The sequence below is a fragment of the Centroberyx gerrardi genome, chromosome 16, assembly GCF_048128805.1.
Source record: "Centroberyx gerrardi isolate f3 chromosome 16, fCenGer3.hap1.cur.20231027, whole genome shotgun sequence".
In the NCBI taxonomy this organism is placed as follows: Eukaryota; Metazoa; Chordata; class Actinopteri; order Beryciformes; family Berycidae; genus Centroberyx; species Centroberyx gerrardi.
Genome location: NC_136012.1, coordinates 10,632,071 through 10,652,586, shown reverse-complemented (window position 1 = coordinate 10,652,586; position 20,516 = coordinate 10,632,071). Strand labels below are relative to the sequence as shown.

Sequence of the window (20,516 nt, the reverse complement as noted above, 5' to 3'; positions counted from 1 at the left end):
GGATCCCTTCAGTATGGGTTTTATATTAGTGTAGTTTTTTCAAATCGCCACGTGGCGACACTGTAGACCATAACTTTTAGATTGTCTCTCCGGTAGCTCGACGCTCCTCCCAGTTTCAGAGGACGATTTGGCTTCTCAGGGCTTTGTCATAAAGAGACGAAGAGCGAGTGTGAAAGGACGGAGGGCTGGTCTATTTTTTCCATATGTAAAATATTTTAAACGTAGCCTATATTTTTATTTATAACTTCTTTTCTTGGACTATTGGTGACGGGATTTCTTAGATTTGGATCTATGCTTGCACCACATTGTATGGAATTATGTCTTTACCGAGTAGAAGGAGGTCTATTGTTCCATATCTAATGCTTGTGCTGGTCGAGTGTTACTGGGAAGCGGTGTCTGGGCAGCTCTCCTATTCCGTCTCAGAGGAAGTGAATCCGGGAACTTCTGTTGGAAATATCGCTAAGGATCTTAACCTCAATGTCCATGATTTGCAGTCCCGTATGTTTCAGATTGTTACTGGATCAAAGACAAAATATTTCGAGGTGAATTTAAAGACTGGTGTTCTCTACGTCAATGAGAGAATAGACAGAGAGGAGCTCTGTGCAAAGGCACCGAAATGCACCGTCAGCGTAGAGGCCGTGATAAATGATCCATTGAAGCTGTATCGTTTAGAAATAAATATTCTAGATGTAAATGATAATGCCCCGTTATTCATTGAGAAATTGCAAACTATAAATATAGCAGAAAACACTTTACCTGGAATGAAATTCGCCTTATCGGAAGTCGTAGATGCAGACATTGGGAAGAACAGGGTAAACACGTTCAACATGACACCAAATGAATATTTTACTCTCGTTCCAATCAAAGGAACAGATAGCATGTCGGCTGAATTAGTTTTACAAAAAGCTTTAGACCGAGAGAAACAGTCTGTGATCCAAATCACACTGACTGCTATAGATGGGGGGATTCCACAGAAATCTGGTACATCACGAGTAATAATACATGTTTTGGATACAAATGATAACCCTCCAATTTTCAGCAGCCCTTTATATAAAATTAGAATATTCGAAAACATGCCGATTGGGACGACAGTGATTAAACTGAATGCAAGTGACGCAGACGAAGGCACAAACAGTGAGATTGTGTATTCTCTTCGGGATAAAGGACAAGACCATGTACTAACCGCATTTCAGATTGACCCCAAAACAGGTACAATTACAGTAAAAGGTAGTGTTGATTTTGAGGAAAATCCTGCCTTTGAGATTCGCGCAGAGGCTGCTGACAAAGGTCAACCTCCAATGGCTGCTCACTGTAAAGTACTGGTAGAAGTAATAGATCTAAACGACAATGCTCCTGAGATCACTGTGACGTCACTGCTGAACACAGTAAAGGAGGACGCTAAAGTAGGTACTGCTATTGCACTTGTGTCAGTCTTCGATAAAGATGGAGGCAAAAACGGAGAAGTGCATTGTAAAATAGATAGCAAGACCCTCTTCAAATTGGAAACAAACTACAAAAACTATTACTCATTGGTAGTTGATGGTTTTCTTGACAGAGAGAGTGTTGCTCAGTACAATCTCACTATTATAGCTACAGATAAAGGTAACCCGCCTCTCTCCAGCACCAGTGCTATTACCGTACACATTTCTGATGTCAATGACAACTCGCCTTGTTTCTCAGAACCTGTGATCAATGTTTACTTGAAAGAGAACAGTCCAGTAGGAGCACATATTAAAACTGTGTCTGCTGTTGATTCTGACGTTGACCAGAATGGCCAGGTGAGCTATTCATTTTTAGACAGTAATAGTAACTCACTGCCGCTGTCTACAATGGTCAACATCAACTCAGAGACTGGAGATATAGTCAGCCTGCAGTCTTTTAACTTTGAGGAGTTAAAAACGTTCCAGTTTAAAGTTCAGGCCACAGACTCTGGTGTTCCTCCGCTCAGCAGCAACGTGACTGTGAACGTTTTAATCCTGGATGAGAATGACAACAGTCCCGGGATTCTCGCGCCCTATTCTGAGCACGGCTCCGTTAACAGTGAGAACATTCCCTATTCTGCTGAAGCGGGCTACTTTGTGGCCAAGATCCGGGCTGTAGACGCAGACTCTGGCTACAATGCGCTGCTTTCTTATCACATCTCTGAGCCCAAGGGAACCAACCTCTTCCGAATCGGAACCAGCACCGGGGAAATCAGGACTAAGAGGCGAATGAGTGACAATGACGTGAAGACTCACCCGTTGGTGGTGTTGGTTTGTGATAACGGAGAACCCTCCCTGTCAGCTTCTGTGTCTATTGATGTCGTGGTGGTTGAAAGCACAGCTGACACCCAGACTCAGTTCAGACACGTGCCGATAAAGGAGGAGAGCTTCTCTGATTTAAACCTGTATTTGCTGATCGCCATTGTGTCGGTGTCAGTGATCTTTCTACTGAGCCTCATCAGTTTAATAGCTGTCAAATGCCACAGGACCGACGGCAGTTTCAGCAGGTACAGCGCCCCAATGATCACCACCCACCCTGACGGGAGCTGGTCTTACTCTAAATCTACTCAGCAGTATGACGTGTGTTTCAGCTCAGACACACTGAAGAGTGACGTGGTGGTTTTCCCCGCGCCGTTTCCGCCTGTAGATGCGGAACTGATCAGTATTAACGGAGGAGACACTTTTAGCCGGACTCAGACTTTACCCAACAAAGATAAGGTAAGCCATGCCTCGTCTTAGAATAGTTTTCTCAACTGGGTGCAACCTCTTATTTAAACCTTTGGTTTAACGCATTATATATATATATTTTTTTTTTTACACACAGTGATAAGAACACTAACGTCATACATACACCCTTGTAGACTGTAAATTCTTGTTTAGCTCTACCTAGAAATCGTTATAGGTAGCTTTACTTACTCATAGTTATGGTTTTCAAAGTGGTCACAACTCGGAAATGTTCTCTTTCAAATTTTAGTCCCATTTTTTGGTACTCACTCACGTCAAATTTTATTCAAAATTGTTTAAGTTATTTCTGTTACGCAATAGAAAGGCGTCAGGGGAATGAATGACTGCTGAACATTACTGTTCCGGGCATGGCTTGTACACTTTCTTTGGGAAAAAATCATATAACCAATGTGAATACTTTGCACGGAATATTTTATGATCTTTTAGCTACTTTACAGTCAATTCAGCAATCATCAAAGAATGGCAGTACATGCATGTAAACTACATTGAGGCGCTGTCCGTGGTGCTGAACAACTCCTCTTCTGTTCTCTTATGTTCTCTTCTCTTCTCTTGTCTTCTCTTCTCAACAATACTACATTCATTTGTAACACTGAACTTTTATACACCACTGGACCTCTCAACCAGTGGCACAACTTCCTAACCTGCCCATCTGGGCAATACTATGTTGGGGTCTTTTCATAACAACGAGTTGAGATTCATATGGTGTCCGTGGTCCTTAAATTGTGGTTAAGATCAATTATTAGCAGATAATCTCATGTCTTCTTCATGAATAATATTAATTGCTTAGAGGCAACGAGCATGTAAAACACCTAGAGAATAATGTGAATCAATACTGTATTAATGAATAGCAAGCTGAACTTTAGTTACTCTCTATATGGTTTGATTTACTGATATTATGAGTTTAATCTCTTTTCTATTTAGAGGTGAGGTCTTATAAGACCCAACCATTAGTTATGGTAGTTTGGTCCAACATAGTAGTTTCTCATTAATGCAGTTCATTAGACATAACGAACACCTCCTCTTCTCTTTTGGGCTATCTAAATTGTATACCAAAGAAACACGTGGTGTCGCTGGAGACCACAGAAAATAATGAGTTCAGTGTCTAAAACTCCTCCTCCGTTCATGAAAAAAGGAAAACGTCATCAGCTCGTAGTTCTTTGTGGAAAGAGGAAACAGTCGAATGGAGCCGTTGCGAGAAGGGTTGGACCTTAAGCAAGATTGGATATATAACAGTTTGTTTTAATGTCTTTTTGTGCATATGCGGAAACTTGGACTCGGCTCTTGTGATTAAACAGCGATGGCTGCTCGGGAACAATGGGATTATTTTGGGGGTCTGTTTGTCGCTCTGCTTTGTCTCTCTGACTGGTCTGCGGCTCAGATATCTTATTCAGTTTCAGAGGAGGTGGACAAAGGCACAGTAGTGGGGAATCTCGCTAAGGATTTAAACCTCAATGTACAGGAACTGGAATCCACTGGTCTTCGGATTAACTCGGGGTATAAAACGCGGTATTTTGAGGTAAATCAGAAAACTGGAATTCTGTTCGTTAACGAGAGGATAGACCGAGAGGAGCTTTGTCCTAATACGATAAAGTGCTCTTTAAATATAGAGGCCATATTGAGTCATCCTCGAAGTCTCCATCGAATTGAGGTTAATATTATCGATATTAATGACCATTCGCCATATTTTCTGGAGGAAACAACTGCAATTGATATGTCTGAGTTTTCATTTCCTGGGGAGAGGTATCCACTGCCAATAGCTCATGACGCAGACATAGGCAGTAACTCGGTAAAGAGTTACAAGCTGAGCTCAAATGAATACTTCACCGTGGATGTGCAGAGCAGTGGAGAGCAGAGTGTGTCTGCTGAGTTGGTGCTGCAGAAAGCTTTAGACAGAGATAAACAAGCTGTTATTGAACTCACACTGACCGCTGTAGATGGAGGTAAACCTGCTAGATCGGGTTCATTACAAATTATAGTCAATATAATGGATGTAAATGATAATTCCCCTTCGTTTAGTAAACCTCTCTACAAGGTTCAGGTTGTTGAAAATGCGAAGTTTGGAGCCACATTATTAACTCTGAGCGCTACTGACTTAGATGAAGGTGTCAATAGTCAGCTTGTATACACTTTTACAGAAAGGGGACGTTTAAACCCCGATGACAAATTTTCCCTAAACGATGAAACTGGTGAAATTACTGTAAAGGGGAATATTGATTATGAGGAAACTCAAGCGTATGAAATTCGTGTGCAAGCACGAGACAAAGGGACTCCTCCTCGCAGTGCACATGGCAAGGTTTTAGTAGAAGTTATTGATGTCAATGACAATTCTCCAGAAATCTTGGTGTCATCACTCATGAGTCCAGTAAAAGAGGACGCTGAAATAGGAACAGTTGTCGCTTTGGTGACTATAACTGATAAAGATGGAGGCAAAAATGGCCTCACAGACTGTAAGCTCACTGGCTCCGTGCCATTTAAATTAAAATCAAACTATAAAAATTATTATTCCTTGCTGGTTGACGGGAAACTTGACAGAGAAAGTGTTTCCCACTATAATGTCTCAATTACAGCTACAGATGAGGGGACCCCGCCTCTATCGAGCACCAGCGTTATTACCGTTCACATTTCTGATGTCAATGACAACGCGCCTCGTTTCCTGGAACCTATTATTAATGTTTATGTGAAAGAGAATAGTCCAGTTGGAGCTGTTATTCATACTATGACGACGTTTGATGCAGATTTGAATGAAAACGCAAAGACAACATACTCTTTAATTGATAGTTTCCCGAAGAACACCCAGATAGCCTCAATGGTAAACATCAACTCAGAGACTGGAGATATAGTCGCCTTGCAGTCTTTTAACTTTGAGGAGTTAAAAACGTTCCAGTTTAAAGTTCAGGCCACAGACTCTGGTGTTCCTCCGCTCAGCAGCAACGTGACTGTGAACGTTTTTATTCTGGATGAGAATGACAACAGTCCCGGGATCCTCGCGCCCTATTCTGAGCACGGCTCCGTTAACAGTGAAAACATTCCCTATTCTGCTGAAGCGGGCTACTTTGTGGCCAAGATCCGGGCTGTAGACGCAGACTCTGGCTACAATGCGCTGCTTTTTTATCACATCTCTGAGCCCAAGGGAACCAACCTCTTCCGAATCGGAACCAGCACCGGGGAAATCAGGACTAAGAGGCGAATGAGTGACAATGACGTGAAAACTCACCCGTTGGTGGTGTTGGTTTGTGATAACGGAGAACCCTCCCTGTCAGCTACTGTGTCTATTGATGTAGTGGTGGTTGAAAGCACAGCTGACATCCAGACTCAGTTCAGACACGTGCCGGTAAAGGAGGAGAGCTTCTCTGATTTAAACCTGTATTTGCTGATCGCCATTGTGTCGGTGTCAGTGATCTTTCTACTGAGCCTCATCAGTTTAATAGCTGTCAAATGCCACAGGACCGACGGCAGTTTCAGCAGGTACAGCGCCCCAATGATCACCACCCACCCTGACGGGAGCTGGTCTTACTCTAAATCTACTCAGCAGTATGACGTGTGTTTCAGCTCAGACACACTGAAGAGTGACGTAGTGGTTTTCCCCGCGCCGTTTCCGCCTGTAGATGCGGAACTGATCAGTATTAACGGAGGGGACACTTTTAGCCGGACTCAGACTTTACCCAATAAGGAAAAGGTAAGTGTATTGACACATGAAATATATTGCTACTATTCGCTTTATATGTTGTTTGATTAATAGATGTATAACTTTAGCTGTATCTAATAAATTGAAGGTATAGAACCAAACCTGTTTAAAAAAATCCATCGTTTTTCATCTTCCTTGAGAACTAAGTTTATGAGCTTTTTCATATTTCTGATTTTTAAATCGGTAAAGATGCTAAAATGTCTTTCCCTTCGTTAAAACCAGATACCATTGAATTACTAGCTCAGTAGTAACATGAATAGTTTGAAGAGATCCTTTTTGTCTGCGTTTGGTCCTGCTCAGTGGAAACAGCGATGTCCATGGTGCTGACATCTCTCAACCTTTTCAAGGCTTCAAAACATTCTAGAACGGTTTGCTTGATTCACCGTAAATATTTGTTACACTCAACGAAGCACAGCTGATCTGCCCACCGCCCGTCAAAGTTGCACAGTAGCTTACCCAGCCATGTCAAAGGGTTAGTTTCAATGTAGGTCTGCAACTTTTTAGGATTGTGTTGGCATAGACGCTTGATACAATAGCTTTCCCAAACAGGGGCAGCAGAAGTAGGTAAAATAAGAGGGCACATAATTGTGGTGGTGCCCACAATTAGGTGTAAACTCTTTTTCTTAGATAATCATGAGGCTTTGTAACTGCTGTTTCCAAATTCGTGGCCATGTAGGCATATTTCTGAATTTGTTCATGAACTGTCATGCAATGTTCTTTTCATTTGACTAGGCACAGCCTTCTTCTCTGGTAGTTAATTTATTTGTATCTGCAATTGCTTAGTCTGTTTCACTGTTTTTTATTGTCTCGTCTTTGTAATCAAGACAGTGCTTCAACGAATCCCATATTCATTTAGGACTTGGTATATTTGTTTATCAAAAGACCTTCACTCATGATGTGTTGCTATTAATTAGTGTTAGTAGACCTAATATAGTATATCAAACAAACACAAGATGTCGCTGGAGACCACATATACAAGAGTTTGCATTAATTCCCCAAAACTCCTCCTCCGTTGACGGTGAAAAAAGAAGCTGCCTGCATACTTTGTAGGGATGGGTTAGTAAACCACTCGGAAGATGATCCCGAGACGAAAGGAGCTTGGATATCAGCACATACCTCCATATATTTGACTGATTCTTTAAGTTTTTTTGTGGATGAATGACATTCATTTGGCTTAAGGTCTTTCCTAAACAAAAGGATGAGTCGTCGACAGAACAGACAGGCCGACTGGATTCTGTGCGCCATTCTTCTTTGTTTATCTGACTGGTCTGCAGCTCAGATATCCTACTCCGTTTCCGAGGAGGTGGACAAAGGCACGGTGGTGGGGAACCTCGCAAAGGATTTAAACATTAAAATACAGGAATTACAGGAACGGAGTCTTCGGATTGTATCGGGATACAGTAAGAGATATTTCGAGGCTAATTTAAGAACAGGAGAGTTGTTTGTAGATGACAGGATAGACCGAGAGGAGCTTTGTCCGAATTTGTTGAAGTGCTCCTTAAATATAGAGGCATTATTGAGCCATCCTATGAATCTTTATCGCATTGAGGTCAATATTGTTGACTTAAATGATAACGCGCCCTTATTCCTTGAGCAAAATCACGTATTTAACATCTCCGAGTCTTCTTCAACGGGAGAGAGGTATCCGCTCCCGATAGCTCAAGATGCAGATACTGGCAGTAATTCCATAAAAAGCTACAAGTTAAGCCCGAACGAGCATTTCTCCCTGGATGTACAGAGCAGCGGAGAGCAGAGTGTGTCTGCTGAGTTAGTGCTTCAGAAAGCTTTAGACCGGGAGAAACAGGCTGTTATTAAACTGACATTGACCGCTGTAGATGGAGGAAAACCACCGAGATCGGGCACGTTACAGATCCTTGTGAACGTGATAGATGTAAATGATAATACGCCATCGTTTAGTAAATCTCTTTATAAAGTCCGTGTCAACGAAAATGTGTCATTAGGTACAACAATATTGAAGTTAAATGCAAGTGATTTAGACGAGGGTCCACATTCGGACATTAGATATTCTTTTATGAAACGTGGAAATGTGGACTCTGCTGAAAAATTCATTGTTGATTCCGAAAGTGGTGAGATTATTGTGAGGGCTAATTTAGATTACGAGGAAATCACTGCATATGAATTACGAATCCAAGGGACAGACCAAGGCGCTTCCCCTCGTAGTGGTTATTCTAAAGTGTTGATTGAGGTTGTTGATATTAATGACAATGCTCCAGAAATCTCTATAACTTCACTTATGAGTCCAGTGAAGGAAAACGCTGAAATTGGAACAGTGGTTGCATTGGTTACTGTAACTGATAAGGATGGTGGGCAGAATGGCTTTACCAACTGTAAACTCAGTGACTCAGTCCCTTTCAAACTAAAATCAAATTACAAAAACTATTATTCTTTGATAGTTGATGGGCTTCTTGACAGAGAGAGCGCATCACAGTACAATGTCACCATCACAGCTACTGATGAAGGAACTCCACCTCTCTCCAGCACTGGTGTTATCACTGTACACATTTCTGATGTCAATGACAACACACCTCGTTTCCCAGAAAGTAGTATTAATGTTTATGTGAAGGAGAATAGCCCTGTTGGAGATATTGTCAAAAAAATATATGCAGATGATGCTGACGTAGATGAAAATGCAAAATTGTCGTATTCATTATTGGATAATTCTCCTAAAGATCTTCCCATTTCATCAGTTGTAAACATCAACTCAGAGACTGGTGATTTAGTCGCCTTGCAGTCTTTTAACTTTGAGGAGTTAAAAACGTTCCAGTTTAAAGTTCAGGCCACAGACTCTGGTGTTCCTCCGCTCAGCAGCAACGTGACTGTGAACGTTTTTATCCTGGATGAGAATGACAACAGTCCCGGGATTCTCGCGCCCTATTCTGAGCACGGCTCCGTTAACAGTGAGAACATTCCCTATTCTGCTGAAGCGGGCTACTTTGTGGCCAAGATCCGGGCTGTAGACGCAGACTCTGGCTACAATGCGCTGCTTTCTTATCACATCTCTGAGCCCAAGGGAACCAACCTCTTCCGAATCGGAACCAGCACCGGGGAAATCAGGACTAAGAGGCGAATGAGTGACAATGACGTGAAGACTCACCCGTTGGTGGTGTTGGTTTGTGATAACGGAGAGCCCTCCCTGTCAGCTACTGTGTCTATTGATGTAGTGGTGGTTGAAAGCACAGCTGACATCCAGACTCAGTTCAGACACGTGCCGATAAAGGAGGAGAGCTTCTCTGATTTAAACCTGTATTTGCTGATCGCCATTGTGTCGGTGTCAGTGATCTTTCTACTGAGCCTCATCAGTTTAATAGCTGTCAAATGCCACAGGACAGACGGCAGTTTCAGCAGGTACAGCGCTCCAATGATCACCACCCACCCTGACGGGAGCTGGTCTTACTCTAAATCTACTCAGCAGTATGACGTGTGTTTCAGCTCAGACACACTGAAGAGTGACGTAGTGGTTTTCCCCGCGCCGTTTCCGCCTGTAGATGCGGAGCTGATCAGTATTAACGGAGGAGACACTTTTAGCCGGACTCAGACTTTACCCAACAAAGAAAAGGTATGTTGTGCTCAGTAAACATAATATTTTCCCTTTCTTCTGCGACACTTCCATTCTATTTGAATGACACATTATTCTTTTTTCCATCTCAGTTTTTTTTCTATCTGTTATGATGGTTGTGGTAAACACATCACCCCTTCTTAATTGTGGTATTAATTCAACAAACGTTTGTGAAACAGTCATGTGCCCGGACTCTGCACTTGTCATTTTATGGATGCTTTTGTCTAAAGTGCCTCAGGTGTTCCGTTACTTTTCAGTACTTTTGGCCCCGTTGACTAATGCACTTCCAATCCTTGCAAAGTTGGTGTTCTACTTGGGTTAGCGGACAGCACTCTTTACCAAAACAACAATAAGGTATCCTACATTTGTGTGTTAAGCAGGCTATTCGGTGGAATGTGATCACATGGTCGTTTTGAAAGTGTTCCCAGTGACAGTATCAGGAGGTTGATAAGCAGACCAGGCAGCCTACTGTATTTTCCTTGTCTTGCAACAGCTCTATCCATGGTGCTGAAGTGCGTCTTTAAATGCTGGGCATTACTGGTCTTGTTTGCTTTTTAAGTGACTTCGTTTTTTATGTTTCAAGCTGTGTAGAATTACTACTCCTACTCCATGGAACCATTGAACGAACTATGTGAAGTCCAATGGTTAATTTAATACAGAGCTAAAGTTTAATTAAGGTTTAGCTTAGGTCTGCTCCTTTCCCGAAAATGTAAGATGTTCTAAGTGCCAGCCCTTCAGCCCTGTACATAGACCTATATGTGACTGAAGATTTTTTTTTTTCTAATAACATTACGAATCATTTCGGCTTACAGTATATTATCCCAATTGGGATGTGTCTATCAATCACCGCGTGGTGTCGCTGGAGACCACAGAAACAAGTGCATCCACATCTCTTAAAACTCCTCCTTCCTCAATAGAGAAATGAAAAGCGTCATTTGCCTTTAGCTTCAGTAATACACAGTCGGGTCGTGCTGTTGCAACTAGTGCTGGACCTTACCCAGAAAAAAACTATTTTTTTTACCGGACTTGTCTATATTTCTTGGACATAAATGAGTAATTGGATTCAGTTCTTTTGTTCAATCAACGATGGGTGTTCGAGGACAAAAGGCATCTGCCTGGATTCAAATCGTTGCGTTGCTTTGTCTCTGTGACTGGTCTGCTTCTCAGATATCTTACTCCATTTTCGAGGAGGTGAACAAAGGCACGGTAGTGGGGAATCTCGCAAAGGATTTAAACCTCAATGTACAGGAACTAGAGTCAAGGGATCTCCGAATTGTCTCGGGTTACAGTAAGAAATATTTTGATGTGAATTTGCGGACCGGAAACCTCTTTGTTGACGAGAGGATAGACAGAGAGGAGATTTGCCCCGAGTCGGTAAAATGCTCCCTGAAAATACAGGCCTTATTAAGCAATCCAATAAATTTGCACCGCATTGAGGTCAGTGTTTTAGATATAAATGATAACGCGCCTACTTTCGTTGAACGATCATTTACTTTGAACATTTCTGAATCATTGTCACCGGGAGAGCGATATCTCCTACCAATAGCAGTCGATGCAGACATGGGCAGTAACTCAGTAAAGAGCTACAAGCTGAACCCCAGTGATTATTTCTCCCTAGATGTGCAAAGCGGTGGAGAGCAGAGTGTGTCTGCTGAGTTAGTATTGCAGAAAGCTTTAGACCGAGAGAAGCAGTCGCTTATTAAACTCACTTTGACCGCTGCAGATGGAGGAAAGCCTCCCAGATCAGGAACGTTGCAGATAATAGTGAATGTAATGGATGTTAACGATAACACACCCACCTTCAGTAAATCATTGTATAAGGCTCATGTGAATGAAAATGCTCCATTTGGAACGATGGTGATACAGCTAAACGCGTCTGATTTAGACGAGGGGCTCAACGGTAAGCTTATCTATTCTTTTATCAAACGTGGCAACGTAGATCCTTCAGATATATTTGATATTGACGCAAACACAGGGGAAATTACAGTTAAGGGTATATTGGATCATGAAAAAACGCCTGCGTATGAAATTCGAGTTCAGGTTAAAGATCAAGGCTTTATTCCTCGTAGTGCCCATGGTAAAGTATTAATAGAAGTAACCGATGTCAATGATAATGCTCCAGAGATAACGGTGACTTCACTTAGGAATCCAGTGAAAGAAAACGTTGAGAAAGGAACAGTTGTTGCTTTGGTAACTGTGAGCGATAAAGATGGAGGGAAGAATGGTGTAAATAACTGTAAAGTAAGTGGTGTTTTACCTTTTAAGCTCGAATCAAACTACAAGAATGAATATTCTTTGGTTGTGGATGGGCCTCTCGACAGAGAGAGGGCATCTCAGTATAATGTCACCATCACCGCTACTGATGAAGGGATCCCGCCTCTCTCGAGTACCAGCACTGTAATTGTTCATATTTCTGATGTCAACGACAATGCACCACGCTTCTCAGATCCCGTTGTAAATATTTATGTCAAGGAAAACAGTGAAGTCGGTGCTGTTATCTACACAATGAATGCATATGACCCAGATTCAGATGAGAATGCAAAATTGACCTACTCTTTGTTAGAAGGTTCTTCTCGAAATATCCCGATATCGTCAGTTGTAAATATAAATTCAGAAAATGGAGATATAGTCAGCCTGCAGTCTTTTAACTTTGAGGAGTTAAAAACGTTCCAGTTTAAAGTTCAGGCCACAGACTCTGGTGTTCCTCCGCTCAGCAGCAACGTCACTGTGAACGTTTTAATCCTGGATGAGAATGACAACAGTCCCGGGATTCTCGCGCCCTATTCTGAGCACGGCTCCGTTAACAGTGAGAACATTCCCTATTCTGCTGAAGCGGGCTACTTTGTGGCCAAGATCCGGGCTGTAGACGCAGACTCTGGCTACAATGCGCTGCTTTCTTATCACATCTCTGAGCCCAAGGGAACCACCCTCTTCCGAATCGGAACCAGCACCGGGGAAATCAGGACTAAGAGGCGAATGAGTGACAATGACGTGAAAACTCACCCGTTGGTGGTGTTGGTTTGTGATAACGGAGAACCCTCCCTGTCAGCTACTGTGTCTATTGATGTAGTGGTGGTTGAAAGCACAGCTGACATCCAGACTCAGTTCAGACACGTGCCAATAAAGGAGGAGAGCTTCTCTGATTTAAACCTGTATTTGCTGATCGCCATTGTGTCGGTGTCAGTGATCTTTCTACTGAGCCTCATCAGTTTAATAGCTGTCAAATGCCACAGGACAGACGGCAGTTTCAGCAGGTACAGCGCCCCAATGATCACCACCCACCCTGACGGGAGCTGGTCTTACTCTAAATCTACTCAGCAGTATGACGTGTGTTTCAGCTCAGACACACTGAAGAGTGACGTAGTGGTTTTCCCGGCTCCGTTTCCGCCTGTAGATGCGGAACTGATCAGTATTAACGGAGGGGACACTTTTAGCCGGACTCAGACTTTACCCAACAAAGAGAAGGTATGTGTTCCAAAGTTTGTATTGAATGTTTTTACATTTTAAAACAATGTTTCGGTTGTAATATAATGGTAGCCTATAGGCTGATTGATTATTATTCTCATGATTAATTTTTATACAAGATTATATGTAATCGTGCATAGGCGATTAACAAAAGGAGAAGGCAGGAAGGCAGGAAATATCACCAACTCGCTCCGCGGTTACCGCACGTGCAAGCAATTCCATTTCTCATAATCACATAACCGAACTTTATAGGAATTAACCTATGGAAATGATTAGCACCGATGGAAATCAGATTGCTTGGCTACAACTACCCATTGTACCCTAAAATAACTCCTAACCCTGTCAGAATCGGTCTCATAGCCATCAAAGTACCAAACACCAACAGTGTATATTGGTGTAGTTTTACCTTAGACATAGTCAAAGAGTTTGAAGAGATGATCGTTTGAAAATGTCTGCTGAAAACAGCTTCCTAACCAGTTTATATTGAAACAGCGCTATCCATGGTGCTGAACTGAGTGTTTGGACCCTTTGCTTTCTGTACCATTCTGTTGCAAAACAAACGTATCCTTTTTTTTATTTTTTTTATTTTTTTATTATTATTAGAGGACGTTGAAAGTATTCTATTTAAATTCTGTGCGTACATTTACGATTAACTTATTTCTTGGAAACGTTTTTTATACCTAATTGTTCACCTTTTCATCTATGTAGACGTATTTTCCTCCTCAATATTTAATTAAGTGTTTATATAGCAAAATGGTTTATTTGTTAATCTCATACCGAAATAACCTTTAATTTTGTTATGATAAATTGAGGCTCATTATTGTGCCAACGATTTAATGTATTGGGAGCCCCAACCCACCAACTAACAATTGATTTGTTTTACATAATATTGCAAATCATTTGGCTAAGTATTACTCAAATTATTGTTGACTCATCTATCTGGTAACACATGATGTCGCTGGAGACCATAGAAACAAATGTTTCTGTGTGTCTAAAACTCCTCCTCCCTCTATGGGAAAATGAAAACCGTCATAGGCCCTTAGTTTAGGTAACAGAGAGACACGGATGGTGCTGTAGCGAGAAGGGCTGCACCTTTCCCAGAAAAAAATCTCATTTATGACGGATTTATCTATATTGGATATAAATGAGTAATTGGATTCAGTTCTTTTGTTCAAACAACGATGGGTGTTCGAGGACAAAAGGCATCTGCCTGGATTCAAATCGTTGCGTTGCTTTGTCTCTGTGACTGGTCTGCTTCTCAGATATCTTACTCCATTTCCGAGGAGGTGAACAAAGGCACGGTAGTTGGGAATCTCGCAAAGGATTTAAACCTCAATGTACAGGAACTAGAGTCAAGGGATCTTCGAATTGTATCGGGTTACAGTAAGAAATATTTTGATGTGAATTTGCGGACCGGAAACATATTTGTTGACGAGAGGATAGACAGAGAGGAGATTTGTCCGACCACGGTAAAATGCTCATTGAAAATACAGGCTTTATTAAGCAATCCAATGAATGTACACCGCATTGAAATTAATGTTTTAGATATAAATGATAACGCGCCTACTTTCGTTGAACAATCTTTCACTTTTAACATTTCTGAATCATTGTCACCGGGAGAGCGATATCTCCTGCCAGTAGCAGTCGATGCAGACATGGGCAGTAACTCAGTAAAGAGCTACAAGCTGAGCCAAAATGAACATTTCTCGCTTGATGTGCAGAGCGGTGGAGAGCAGAGTGCGTCTGCTGATTTAGTGCTGCAGAAAGCATTAGACCGAGAAAAACAGCCGGTTATCAAACTTATCCTCACCGCTGTAGATGGAGGTAAACCTCCTAGATCAGGAACGTTGCAGTTAACTGTAAATGTTGTAGATGTCAATGATAATACACCAACTTTCAGCAAGGCTCTTTATAAAGTGAGTGTCAGTGAAAATGCTGTTCCTGGAACAGTGATAATAAAGTTAAATGCAACAGATTTAGACGAGGGTATGAACAGTAAACTTATATATTCCTTTATCAAACGAGGCAATATCGATCCATCAGATATATTTGATATAAAGTCCGAAACGGGGGAAATTACTGTTAAGGGGACTTTAGACTATGAGGACACGCCGGTTTATGAAGTTAGGGTTCAGGCAATGGACCAAGGCCATTCGCCTCGTAGTGCGCACGCTAAGCTACTGATACAGATAATTGATGTGAACGACAATGCCCCTGAAATATCAGTGACGTCACTCATGATGCCAGTAAAAGAAGACGCAGAGTTGGGGACAATCGTTGCTTTGATTACAGTGAGTGATGAAGATGGAGGAAGCAATGGTATCACGAACTGTAAGGTAGTGGGCTCGGTTCCGTTTAAACTTAAGTCGAACTACAAAAATGATTATTCATTAGTAGTAGATGGACCTTTGGACAGAGAAAGCACTTCTCATTACAGTGTCACCATTACAGCCACCGATGCGGGAACCCCGCCTCTCTCCAGTACCAGTGTTGTTATTGTTCACGTTTCTGATGTCAATGACAACGCACCTGGTTTTACAGAGCCCGTTGTTAAAGTTTATGTTAAAGAGAATAGTCCAATAGGGGCCGTTATCTCTAAAATAAATGCTTTTGATCCTGATTCAGATGGGAATGCAAAACTGGCTTACACATTGCTAGATAGTTATCCCAGAAATATTCCGATTTCATCAATGGTAAACATCAACTCAGAGACTGGAGATATAGTCAGCCTCCAGTCTTTTAACTTTGAGGAGTTAAAATCGTTCCAGTTTAAAGTTCAGGCCACAGACTCTGGTGTTCCTCCGCTCAGCAGCAACGTGACTGTGAACGTTTTTATCCTGGATGAGAATGACAACAGTCCCGGGATTCTCGCGCCCTATTCTGAGCACGGCTCCGTTAACAGTGAGAACATTCCCTATTCTGCCGAAGCGGGCTACTTTGTGGCCAAGATCCGGGCTGTAGACGCAGACTCTGGCTACAATGCGCTGCTTTCTTATCACATCTCTGAGCCCAAGGGAACCAACCTCTTCCGAATCGGAACCAGCACCGGGGAAATCAGGACTAAGAGGCGATTGAGTGACAATGACGTGAAAACTCACCCGTTGGTGGTGTTGGTTTGTGATAACGGAGAACCCTCCCTGTCAGCTACTGTGTCTATTGATGTAGTGGTGGTTGAAAGCACAGCTGACATCCAGACTCAGTTCAGACACGTGCCGGTAAAGGAGGAGAGCTTCTCTGATTTAAACCTGTATTTGCTGATCGCCATTGTGTCGGTGTCAGTGATCTTTCTACTGAGCCTCATCAGTTTAATAGCTGTCAAATGCCACAGGACAGACGGCAGTTTCAGCAGGTACAGCGCCCCAATGATCACCACCCACCCTGACGGGAGCTGGTCTTACTCTAAATCTACTCAGCAGTATGACGTGTGTTTCAGCTCAGACACACTGAAGAGTGACGTAGTGGTTTTCCCCGCGCCGTTTCCGCCTGTAGATGCGGAACTGATCAGTATTAACGGAGGAGACACTTTTAACCGGACTCAGACTTTACCCAGCAAAGAAAAGGTACGTAATGCCCCTTAAGAACTAGTTGGTCTTGATCGGACCTTTAAATGTGGAAATATTGTTGCTTTCAAACAGACCCAATATGGGCCTGGCTTCATTCACAGACTTGCTTTATAAAAGGCGTGGCGGTTAGGCCTATGTCGCTTTCCGTGGTGCTGAAAGCAACAACGTTACCTTTTTTTGTTGCTCTCTTTTGTTTGTGATTATCATATTCCAAAACTTATAAATCAGTCTTTATGACGTTACACAATTTGTGCTCCCACTGTTCACAGTATTTTTTGTCGTTGAATCCAAACTTTTTATTCTTCAAATGTGACATCGATGAAGAATTGTTTGATTAATTGATGAGTCTTCAAATAGCGAACCGATTTTTGACATTCATTAAAAGCATTACATAAAGCGAGAGTGCTGTCCATGGTCTTGAACTCAGTCTTTTTTATGGCTTGGTTTTGAACAGTTGTTCTGGTTGTTTGATTCTTTTTTCCACATACACAATGACTTAGACATCGGTGCAATTTTTCCGTCGACCGTGTATTTTCAGTAGGCCTGTATTCGCCTCTGGCTTGATCCACCTTGCTTTACTGCACGAGTTTAGTCGTGTCTTCTTTCTGTTTCACTCTTGTAATTCTATATGTTGTAGGCCTATAATATGTGTCACATACTGTACTCATTTTGTGTTTATCTTTTTTTATTTTTTTGTTTATCATTTCAAAGCAGTAACGCGTGGGGTCGCTAAGGACCACATATTTTGTGCGCTCAATGTTTTCAGACTCCTCCTCTCCGTGTGAAGCGTCAGCAGTCTGCAAGCGCTTTGTGAGGAGAACACGAATGGTGATGACACGGAGAGGATAAGACTGGGTGTGATTAAAAAATGCTGTCCGGTCGACCGGTTTTTTATGGATGAATGCAGTTATTTTCGCATCAGATTATTTGAATGCAGCGATGGGCAGTGGAAGAAATAGAGAAATCGTTTGGATATATTGCCTGGTTGTGCTTTGTTTATCTGACTGGTCTGCTGCTCAGATATCCTATTCTGTTTCCGAGGAGGTGGACAAAGGGACGGTGGTGGGGAATCTCGCTAAGGATTTAAATGTCAACGTCCAAGAACTGGATACGAGGAATCTAAATATCGTTTCAGGATACAGTAAGAAATATTTCGAGGCAAATTTAAAAACGGGCATTCTTTACGTTAGCGACCGACTAGACAGAGAGCAGCTTTGTCCAAACACGATAAAATGCGCACTAAACTTAGAGGCCATACTGAGTAATCCTATGGTACTCCACCGCATTGAAGTAGTAATTGTTGATATAAATGACAACGCACCTGCCTTCGTTGAGAAGTCATATTCACTGAACATATCTGAATCATCACCTACGGGCGACCACTTCTTGCTTCCCCTGGCCATTGATACAGACGCAGGCAGTAATTCAGTAAAGACCTACAGGCTGAGCCCAAATGAATACTTTAACTTGGATGTACAGAGCGGTGGGGAGCACAGTGTATCTGCTGAGTTAGTACTGCAGAAAGCTTTAGACCGAGAGAAGCAGGCTGTTATTAAACTGACACTGACCGCTGTAGATGGAGGTAAACCACCTAGGACAGGAACGTTACAGATAATTGTAAACGTTTTAGATGTTAATGATAACACACCGTCATTTAGTAAGTCTCTTTACAAGGCCCGTGTTAGGGAAAATGCATCAGTTGGATCCACAGTAATTCATCTTAATGCCACAGATTTAGACGAAGGGGAGAACGGGAGGCTCGTTTACTCTTTTGTCAAACGTGCAAATTTGAATCCGGCTGATATGTTTTTCATAAACGCAGAAACTGGTGAGATAACTGTTAAGGGTAATTTGGATCACGAAGCACAGTCAGCATATGAAATTCGTGTTCAAGCAACGGACCAAGGTTCCTCGCCTCGGAGTGCAAATGGGAAGCTGCTGGTTGAGGTAGTTGATGTAAATGACAATGCCCCAGAAATTTTAGTGACATCACTCATGAGTCCCGTTAAAGAGGACGCTGAGATAGGAAGCGTTGTCGCTCTAGTGACTGTGACTGATAAAGACGGAGGAAATAATGGTCTCACAAGCTGTAAACTCATTGGCTCTGTGCCTTTTAAACTAAAGTCCAACTATAAAAATTATTACTCTTTAGTCGTAGATGGACCTCTTGACAGAGAAAGCGATTCTTTTTACAATGTTGCGATTACAGCTACTGATGAAGGGACTCCGCCTCTCTCCAGCACCAGTGTTATTACAGTTCACGTTTCTGATGTCAATGACAACGCACCTCGTTTCACAGAGTCCGTGATTAATGTTTATGTGAAAGAAAACAGTCCAGTTGGAGCTACTATTTATACCATAACTGCAGTTGATCCTGATATAGATGAAAACGCAAAAGTAACATATTCATCATTACCTGGTGGTTCCATAAGTTTTCCAGTTTCGTCAGTTGTAAACATCAACTCAGAGACTGGAGATATAGTCAGCCTGCAGTCTTTTAACTTTGAGGAGTTCAAAACGTTCCAGTTTAAAGTCCAGGCCACAGACTCTGGTGTTCCTCCGCTCAGCAGCAACGTGACTGTGAACGTTTTAATCCTGGATGAGAATGACAACAGTCCCGGGATTCTCGCGCCCTATTCTGAGCACGGCTCCGTTAACAGTGAGAACATTCCCTATTCTGCTGAAGCGGGCTACTTTGTGGCCAAGATCCGGGCTGTAGACGCAGACTCTGGCTACAATGCGCTGCTTTCTTATCACATCTCTGAGCCCAAGGGAACCAACCTCTTCCGGATCGGAACCAGCACCGGGGAAATCAGGACTAAGAGGCGAATGAGTGACAATGACGTGAAATCTCACCCGTTGGTGGTGTTGGTTTGTGATAACGGAGAACCCTCCCTGTCAGCTACTGTGTCTATTGATGTAGTGGTGGTTGAAAGCACAGCTGACATCCAGACTCAGTTCAGACACGTGCCGATAAAGGAGGAGAGCTTCTCTGATTTAAACCTGTATTTGCTGATCGCCATTGTGTCGGTGTCAGTGATCTTTCTACTGAGCCTCATCAGTTTAATAGCTGTCAAATGCCACAGGACAGACGGCAGTTTCAGCAGGTACAGCGCCCCAATGATCACCACCCACCCTGACGGGAGCTGGTCTTACTCTAAATCTACTCAGCAGTATGACGTGTGTTTCAGCTCAGACACACTGAAGAGTGACGTAGTGGTTTTCCCCGCCCCGTTTCCGCCTGTAGATGCGGAGCTGATCAGTATTAACGGAGGAGACACTTTTAGCCGGACTCAGACTTTACCGAATAAAGAAAAGGTGAGTTGTTTGCAGCCTGAGAATAGGCTTGGTGTTTCTGATTGCATGTCACTTTTTACTTAGCGGGATCTGAGAGTTGGGGCATTTTCAATATGTGTTGGCTTTCCGTGGTTTACTTGAATATATTTTGTGTACGGTGCTTAAAATGCACTTAGGGGTAGTGATACACAGGGCTACTTTTT

The 20,516-nt window shown here is 42.4% G+C and overlaps 3 protein-coding genes and 3 pseudogenes across 3 annotated transcripts in view; all 6 read left to right on the top strand.

The window, feature by feature from the left end:
* Positions 1-317: 317 nt before the first annotated feature.
* Positions 318-2,720, top strand: LOC139916046 (protocadherin alpha-13 pseudogene; annotated as a pseudogene).
* Positions 2,721-4,023: 1,303 nt separating this feature from the next.
* LOC139916045 (protocadherin alpha-3 pseudogene) lies at positions 4,024-7,024 on the top strand (annotated as a pseudogene).
* Positions 7,025-7,609: 585 nt separating this feature from the next.
* LOC139916044 (protocadherin alpha-2-like) lies at positions 7,610-10,006 on the top strand. The gene has a single exon (XM_071904834.2). The coding sequence runs from the start codon at positions 7,610-7,612 to the stop codon at positions 10,004-10,006; it is 2,397 nt and encodes a 798-aa protein (XP_071760935.2).
* Positions 10,007-11,074: 1,068 nt separating this feature from the next.
* Positions 11,075-13,495, top strand: LOC139916043 (protocadherin alpha-C2 pseudogene; annotated as a pseudogene).
* A 1,139-nt stretch (positions 13,496-14,634) lies between these two features.
* Positions 14,635-17,031, top strand: LOC139916042 (protocadherin alpha-2-like). Its single transcript, XM_071904831.2, has one exon. The coding sequence runs from the start codon at positions 14,635-14,637 to the stop codon at positions 17,029-17,031; it is 2,397 nt and encodes a 798-aa protein (XP_071760932.2).
* A 924-nt stretch (positions 17,032-17,955) lies between these two features.
* LOC139916068 (protocadherin alpha-C2-like) overlaps positions 17,956-20,516 on the top strand; it is a 44,074-nt gene continuing 41,513 nt past the window's right edge. The window contains exon 1 of the mRNA XM_071904855.2: positions 17,956-20,334. Coding sequence (XP_071760956.2) covers positions 17,956-20,334 — 2,379 coding nt within the window. The remainder of the gene's footprint in view (positions 20,335-20,516) is intronic.